This window comes from Bufo bufo, chromosome 2, assembly GCF_905171765.1.
Source record: "Bufo bufo chromosome 2, aBufBuf1.1, whole genome shotgun sequence".
NCBI classification, from domain to species: domain Eukaryota; kingdom Metazoa; phylum Chordata; class Amphibia; order Anura; family Bufonidae; genus Bufo; species Bufo bufo.
Window position 1 is genome coordinate 291822027 of NC_053390.1, and position 8798 is coordinate 291830824.

An 8798-nucleotide genomic window follows, 5' to 3' on the forward strand; every position below is an offset into this window, starting at 1 on the left:
TGTATTTCGTGAGGATAGCTAAAGAGGTCTTAAAGGGTAAGATGGTGCTGGTGGCCACATAACTTTTGGCACCAAGAGATCGAGGGGAGAGTTGTAAAAGGACAATAGGGGGTTTAAATGTTCTATTAGTTTAAAGCAGAGATCCCCCACCTTCTTCCACTCATGAGTCATATGCAGATATGATAAGTGTTGTTGATCCATTCTGAATATTTAAATGGTACAGTACTTTATTTTTCGGATTATAAGGCCAAAAGTGATGGAAAAAAGTCAGTGCGTCAATTCTAATGATCGTTTCCATTATGGATGCGGTCATCAACATGCAGGAGGGGCGGGGAGAAGAGAGGTAAGTGCTGCGCTGGGGGTCTGATGAGGGTCTGATCTGAGGTGTGATGAAGAATGGGGGTCTGATGAGGATTGGGGGTCTGGTCTGAGGTCTGATGAAAAATATATTTTGTTCTTATTTTCCTCCTCCAAATCCTAGGTGCGTCTTATAGTCCGAAAAATAAGGTATGTGGCCAACATTTATTATTCAGTTTACAGAGTTTGGTATAAGTTGTGCAATTTTTTAATGTGCATGTAAAACAATTGTGCAATTTTATTGAAAATTTGTAATTCTGTCACCAAAATAAATAAAAAATGGATGTGGTTCTGCAGGGGACATAGGGGGTTATTTACTAACAGAAATATGTCTATATTAGGCTTATTTCTGGCGCAAATTGCGGTGCAAAAGGTTCTTTGTACCACAATCTGCGACTTTTCCCCACTCACACCAGGTTTACAAAAGTTGGCATGGCTTGGGCGAGCTGGCAGGCCCGTTCATTCAGCATTTTTTATGCTTAAAATAGCATGGAAGCTGGCGTAGATTTAGAAGCGGTGGTGGATCCGCCGAAGTTATGTAGTGGCTAGCGCCTGCACATAACTTCGGCGGATCCACCGCCAGCGCAGGGCCTTATTAAGATCGGTGTCTAAAACGCTGGTCTTAATAAATGACCCCCATAGTGTTATAATGGCCTTTAACTCGTACCATTGAACTGTACGCACCAGATGCTTATGGGTATGATTTGGGGCCATGTCTCTATATGGCTATTCACTACTGCTACTGCACTGTGTATCCTGGTTCTGGTTACTTGTGGTGTAAATTGTGCCAATGTGCTTGTATTCCTTCTCAGTGTTGTATTGAGAGGCTTAATCATTCTCTTGCTCTGTGTATGTCTGCATTTGTTCAACTAATTTGAACAAGTTTGTTAAGTCTGCTATGTACAGTATGTCTCTTGAGTGCTATCACCTGCCCTATTTGTGAAATCATGTCTTTTACGTCATGTCTTACTTTGGTCTGTTTGGAGTCTGTCTGAGTACTAGTAATAATCATATACCTATAGTTTATAATCATGTACTGTGCCTGTGAATAAGGCTTGTTTCACACTTGCAATAAAGAGATCCGGCAGTGAACAGCCTGCTTGATCTCGCTGCATTCCGGCATTGCTGGAAGCAACCGTATCACCGTCCAGCCCCATTCAATATAATGGGGACCGGTGGAGAGCCTGCTGCAACCCAGCAAATATGCCAAGATGTGGCCGGACAAAGATCGCTGCATGCAGCAGTTTTCATCCGGCCGCTTCTCGGCATACTTGCTGAGTTGTGGCTGGATCTCCACCAGTCCCATTGTAGTGAATGGAGCCGGCGAGTGTCAGGTAGCATCCGGCAGTGCTGGATCCAGACTCAAGTAAATTAAAGCGTGAAACTTGATCAGTAATATGTATATTGGCTTTCTAAGCATCGAAATCCACTCTCAACATGGTAAGGCTACAGTACATATCATATACATTAAGTACATACAGCTCTAGGACATGCTGATGATTTGCTCGGTCAATCAATGGGAGGGGAGTATGCAGATCATAGGGGGTTTTGCAAAAACAGTGCTCCAAGGATTAAGCTCTGCCCCTGGTGCTCCAACGTGCTTATTTGCATATGAATATCTCTGAAGCTGTTTAGCATACAGACAAAAGAAAGTAGAATCAGCATGACCAACTGATCATGATGACAGAGCCTCTTTAAGTCCATGTGTCCAAAGGGCATGAAATCCACATGTCTGGGTTCCTGATCTGTTTGTCTGCCAATAATCCATGTCTTGTCTTTTGTCTGGAGTTGTGTTTGCCTTGGATTCGCCTTTATTCTGCCTGCCTTCTGTATTATGCCATTCCTGTGTCTCTGGTGGTTTGCACTGGTATTCCTGACCCCAGTAGCTCAGCTGCAAAGTACACTAGGACCATCCCAGGGGGTATCGGTCAGAATAACGGCCTTAGGGTTTGGCACAACATCAACCGGTTACTTGGCACAGTGGTTCCACAACCATTGTCTGTATGCCCGGCGACGGGGGGTGCAACCAATAGCAGGCTGTGACGGTGACCAGTCCCCGTGATGCTAGGGAGGCTGGCCACCATCGCGGCTTGCTATTGGCTGCACCCCTGTAGCCAGATGTTCTGATTCCCGTGATGGGGAGATGCAGTGGTGGCCGTGCAGGGATCCGGAGGACCGCGGTGTGCCGGGGAATGGGGTAGGTATAATCTAAAGGATGGGCCCGGGCACTGTGGGGGGCATTGTTAGAATTGGATAACCACTTTAAGCCCAACAGAAAATCTTACCTTGTATTCTACTGAACAATGCATCAGATGTACTAGATGTTTACCTCAAATCCACGTATGGCTTCAGCAGCCAGCAGATTTTTTCCATGGAGTACGAGGGAGCCAACAAGTTCTCGAGCAGCATGTAGGGACTGTCGTTCTTGTTCAGTATCATGGTCGCACTCTAGCATCATGTCTCCAAGAAAGCGCTGATACTGGTCCAATTGCTCAAGTGGTCTCTGCAGAATACCCCATGATTCCTCCTCTTCTTTCTGGTCCCTCTTTTTACCCTGGTTTAAATATATTTCAAAATAAATTGACTCTTTGAGAGAATCTAAAAGTGACATAAGAATTTAGTGGGCAACCATTGATTATAAAAAACTTATTTCATAGAAGCTAGAGGCAGTCATACACATAGAGTAAGGGTTGATAATACATATGACTTATACATTCTTTGCTTGTGCAACTTGTTCACGGCTGGTCAAATAATGTGTGACTGCATGTGCCGATTCTTCGATATTGCAATGAAAGTGTAATCACAGTCACATGGTATGGTGGTAGAGCACTGAAGTCTAGATCGTGGTCTAACTGTGAGGCTATTGAGCAATTGCATTTACGCACACAATTTGTGGACTTTACTTTTAAAATAAGTTTGCATACGGTATGCAGCATAAAGTCTCATGCACATAAATGTATTTTTCTTTCCATGTCCGTTCCGTATTTTTTGCGGACCGTATGTAGAACCATTCATTTCAACCAAAAACAAAACGGAAGTTACTCCGAGTACATTCCGTTTCCGTATGTCCGTTCCGCAAATAGAACATATCCTATTATTAAAAGACAAATTAAAAGACAAAAACCTCCAAAAATATCCTATTATTGTTCACATTATGGATAAGGATAGGACTGTTCTATTAGGGGCCAGCTGTTCCGTTCTGCAAAATATGGAATACACACGGACGTCATCCTTTTTTTTTGCGGATTGCAAAATACATACGGTTGTGTGCATGAGCCCTCACTATCTATAAAAATCTGCAATCGCATTTTCAATCATCTAAAGTGATTGAGTCTTATGCATTGTCAGTTAGGATGTGCATGCACGGTCTCAAGGTGCCTTTTCCCTAACAGAAGCTAATCTTCTGTCAGGCAACTAGGAGGCTAAAGTTAAACAGCAAAATCTGCGGCAGAAAAATAACTAAAATTACCAGTTGAAAACAGGTCATTTTTGGTGGCAGATTTCTAATTTAGTAGCGGATTCAGGGGAGTATTACAAGTGTTTTAGAAGAGTATTTGGTTGAGGATTTAGAAGATGATGAGAAGACATTTTGCCAGTGATTTTCTTATCCAGCCCCTGGTTGGGATATAATTCAGAAGTGTTTTTGGTGGCGGAAACACTGCTGAAAAGCTTCTAAAACTGCTTCTAAGAATTAACATGCCACATGCTTATCTCCTGAGGAAACCAAGGATTTGACATTTGGAAATCCAACATGCCCAAATCTTATTTCCCCACACTGCACACATTGGTGGATTGCCTAATCATAAACTTCCTACACATGTGGCTTTGGGAATGACTTAGTGTAATTCGTGTGCAGTTACTGGATGCTAGCACAATATGCAGATAAAATAAAAATACAAATACCGAACTTTATGTCTAAATCTGTTGTGGCCATTTGGTTAATGGAATCATTGTAAGAACTAATCTACTGAGCTCTCAGATACTCTGAAAACTACTACACCACTTACAAACAGATCTTACACTGAATCTTCCATTAGGCTTTGTCCATACTGTGCATCTTTTTTGTTTCAGAAGTATGAAAAGGATTCTCTGGCACTTTAAAGGATAACTGTCAAATTTAGACCCTAATTTAAATTTTCATATATGTAGTTACTAATAACATGATATTCCAGAATCAGTTACTATTAGACTGACTTACCCCATATTTAATAAGATTCAGCCCTTAGCAACCAGTCTGCATAAAACTGCAATTTCACTATTCAGTTAAGATGGCCGCCACTGCCCTCACCCTAAGGCTAATCCCGCCTGCCCTCACTAGCCAGTAAAAATAACCCCCCAAAAGTGTCAGTAACCAGAGCCCTCCCCCCTAAAGGGTTAATCTCCTGCAGCACAAAGGGGTCCTCTTACCACATGTTGCTTTCATTTATACACTGAGCAGATGGCAGATCTCCCTTCCCTGGTCTGCGCTGCTCCAACTCTGCCTTCTCCAGCTCTGCTGAGTGAGGGAGCGTCTGCCAAGCGCAGGGACAGGGAGAAGTGCACACAGCCCAGGCACTGTTATCAGCTGCTGGGGAGGACCTGGCTTTAATCATTTACTTACAGTCCCTGGCTGTCATAGCTTGCTTCTGCTCCTTCCTTCAACAGATAGACAGACCATGCCTAGCAACCCTATTTTAACCACCTCCGGACCGCCTAACGAAGGATCGCGTTCCGGAGGTGGCAGCGCTGCGCACAGTCACGCATATATGCGTCATCTCGCGAGACGCGAGATTTCCTGTGAACGCGCGCACACAGGCGCGCGCGCTTACAGGAACGGAAGGTAAGAGAGTTGATCTCCAGCCTGCCAGCGGCGATCGTTCGCTGGCAGGCTGGAGATGTGTTTTTTTTAACCCCTAACAGGTATATTAGACGCTGTTTTGATAACAGCGTCTAATATACCTGCTACCTGGTCCTCTGGTGGTCCCCTTTGTTTGGATCGACCACCAGAGGACACAGGTAGCTCAGTAAAGTACCACCAAGCACCACTACACTACACTACACCCCCCCCCCCCGTCACTTATTAACCCCTTATTAGCCCCTGATCACCCCATATAGACTCCCTGATCACCCCCCTGTCATTGATTACCCCCTGTCATTGATCAACCCCCTGTAAAGCTCCATTCAGACGTCCGCATGATTTTTACGGATCCACTGATAGATGGATCGGATCCGCAAAACGCATCCGGACATCTGAATGAAGCCTTACAGGGGCGTGATCAATGACTGTGGTGATCACCCCATATAGACTCCCTGATCACCCCCCTGTCATTGATTACCCCCCTGTCATTGATCACCCCCCTGTAAAGCTCCATTCAGATGTCCGCATGATTTTTACGGATGCACTGATAGATGGATCGGATCCGCAAAACGCATCCGGACGTCTGAATGAAGCCTTACAGGGGCGTGATCAATGACTGTGGTGATCACCCCATATAGACTCCCTGATCACCCCCCTGTCATTGATTACCCCCCTGTCATTCATCACCCCCCTGTAAAGCTCCATTCAGATGTCCGCATGATTTTTACGGATCCACTGATAGATGGATCGGATCCGCAAAACGCATCCGGACGTCTGAATGAAGCCTTACAGGGGCGTGATCAATGACTGTGGTGATCACCCCATATAGACTCCCTGAGCACCCCCCTGTCATTGATTACCCCCCTGTAAAGCTCCATTCAGACGTCCGCATGATTTTTACGGATCCACTGATAGATGGATCGGATCCGCAAAACGCATCCGGACGTCTGAATGAAGCCTTACAGGGGCGTGATCAATGACTGTGGTGATCACCCCATATAGACTCCCTGATCACCCCCCTGTCATTGATTACCCCCCTGTCATTGATTACCCCCCTGTAAAGCTCCATTCAGATGTCCGCATGATTTTTACGGATGCACTGATAGATGGATCGGATCCGCAAAACGCATCCGGACGTCTGAATGAAGCCTTACAGGGGCATGATCAATGACTGTGGTTATCACCCCATATAGACTCCCTGATCACCCCCCTGTCATTGATTACCCCCCTGTAAAGCTCCATTCAGATGTCCGCATGATTTTTACGGATGCACTGATAGATGGATTGGATCCGCAAAACGCATACGGACGTCTGAATGAAGCCTTACACGGGCGTGATCAATGACTGTGGTTATCACCCCATATAGACTCCCTGATCACCCCCCCTGTCATTGATCACCCCCCTGTCATTGATCACCCCCCCTGTCATTGATCACCCTCTGTAAGGCTCCATTCAGACATTTTTTTGGCCCAAGTTAGCGGAATTATTTATTTTTTTTCTTACAAAGTCTCATATTCCACTAACTTGTGTCAAAAAATAAAATCTCACATGAACTCACCATACCCCTCACGGAATCCAAATGCGTAAATTTTTTTAGACATTTATATTCCAGACTTCTTCTCACGCTTTAGGGCCCCTAGAATGCCAGGGCAGTATAAATACCCCACATGTGACCCCATTTCGGAAAGAAGACACCCCCAGGTATTCCGTGAGGGGCATATTGAGTCCATGAAAGATTGAAATTTTTGTCCAAAGTTAGCGGAAAGGGAGACTTTGTGAGAAAAAAATTAAAAATATCAATTTCCGCTAACTTGTGCCAAAAAAAAAAAAATTCTATGAACTCGCCATGCCCCTCATTGAATACCTTGGGGTGTCTTCTTTCCAAAATGGGGTCACATGTGGGGTATTTATACTGCCCTGGCATTCTAGGGGCCCCAAAGCGTGAGAAGAAGTCTGGTATCCAAATGCCTAAAAATGCCCTCCTAAAAGGAATTTGGGCACCTTTGCGCATCTAGGCTGCAAAAAAGTGTCACACATCTGGTATCTCCGTACTCAGGAGAAGTTGGGGAATGTGTTTTGGGGTGTCATTTTACATATACCCATGCTGGGTGAGAGAAATATCTTGGTCAAATGCCAACTTTGTATAAAAAAATGGGAAAAGTTGTCTTTTGCCAAGATATTTCTCTCACCCAGCAAGGGATATGTAAAATGACACCCCAAAACACATTCCCCACCTTCTCCTGAATACAGCGATACCACATGTGTGACACTTTTTTGCAGCCTAGGTGGGCAAAGGGGCCCATATTCCAAAGAGCACCTTTAGGATTTCACAGGTCATTTACCTACTTACCACACATTAGGGCCCCTGGAAAATGCCAGGGCAGTATAACTACCCCACAAGTGACCCCATTTTGGAAAGAAGACACCGCAAGGTATTCCGTGAGGGGCATGGCGAGTTCCTAGAATTTTTTATTTTTTGTCACAAGTTAGTGGAAAATGCTGATTTTTATTTTTTTTTTTTTCATACAAAGTCTCATATTCCACTAACTTGTGACAAAAAATAAAAACTTCCATGAACTCACTATGCCCATCAGCGAATACCTTGGGTCTCTTCTTTCCAAAATGGGGTCACTTGTGGGGTAGTTATACTGCCCTGGCATTCTAGGGGCCCAAATGTGTGGTAAGGAGTTTGAAATCAAATTCTGTAAAAAATGACCTGTGAAATCCGAAAGGTGCTCTTTGGAATATGGGCCCCTTTGCCCACCTAGGCTGCAAAAAAGTGTCACACATCTGGTATCTCCGTACTCAGGAGAAGTTGGGGAATGTGTTTTGGGGTGTCATTTTACATATACCCATGCTGGGTGAGAGAAATATCTTGGCAAAAGACAACTTTTCCCATTTTTTTATACAAAGTTGGCATTTGACCAAGATATTTATCTCACCCAGCATGGGTATATGTAAAAAGACACCCCAAAACACATTCCTCAACTTCTCCTGAATACAGAGATACCAGATGTGTGACACTTTTTTGCAGCCTAGGTGGGCAAAGGGGCCCATATTCCAAAGAGCACCTTTCGGATTTCACAGGTCATTTTTTACAGAATTTGATTTCAAACTCCTTACCACACATTTGGGCCCCTAGAATGCCAGGGCAGTATAACTACCCCACAAGTGACCCCATTTTGGAAAGAAGAGACCCCAAGGTATTTTGTGATGGGCATAGTGAGTTCATAGAAGTTTTTATTTTTTGTCACAAGTTAGTGGAATGTGAGACTTTGTAAGAAAAGAAAAAAAAAAAGAAAAAATCATCATTTTCCGCTAACTTGTGACAAAAAATAAAAAGTTCTATGAACTCACTATGCCCATCAGCGAATACCTTAGGGTGTGTACTTTCCGAAATGGGGTCATTTGTGGGGTGTTTGTACTGTCTGGCTATTGTAGAACCTCAGGAAACATGACAGGTGCTCAGAAAGTCAGAGCTGCTTCAAAAAGCGGAAATTCACATTTTGTACCATAGTTTGTAAACGCTATAACTTTTACCCAAACCATTTTTTTTTTACCCAAACATTTTTTTTTTATCAAAGACATGTAGAACAATAAATTT

The 8798-nt window shown here is 43.9% G+C and overlaps 1 protein-coding gene across 2 annotated transcripts in view; it reads right to left on the reverse strand.

Moving 5' to 3' along the window:
* The window catches only part of ARHGEF40 (Rho guanine nucleotide exchange factor 40), a 198545-nt gene that overhangs the window by 41847 nt on the left and 147900 nt on the right, over positions 1 to 8798 (reverse strand). For both annotated transcript variants that reach the window (XM_040416739.1, XM_040416738.1), the window contains exon 16: positions 2687 to 2911. In XM_040416739.1, coding sequence (XP_040272673.1) covers positions 2687 to 2911 — 225 coding nt within the window. The remainder of the gene's footprint in view (positions 1 to 2686; positions 2912 to 8798) is intronic.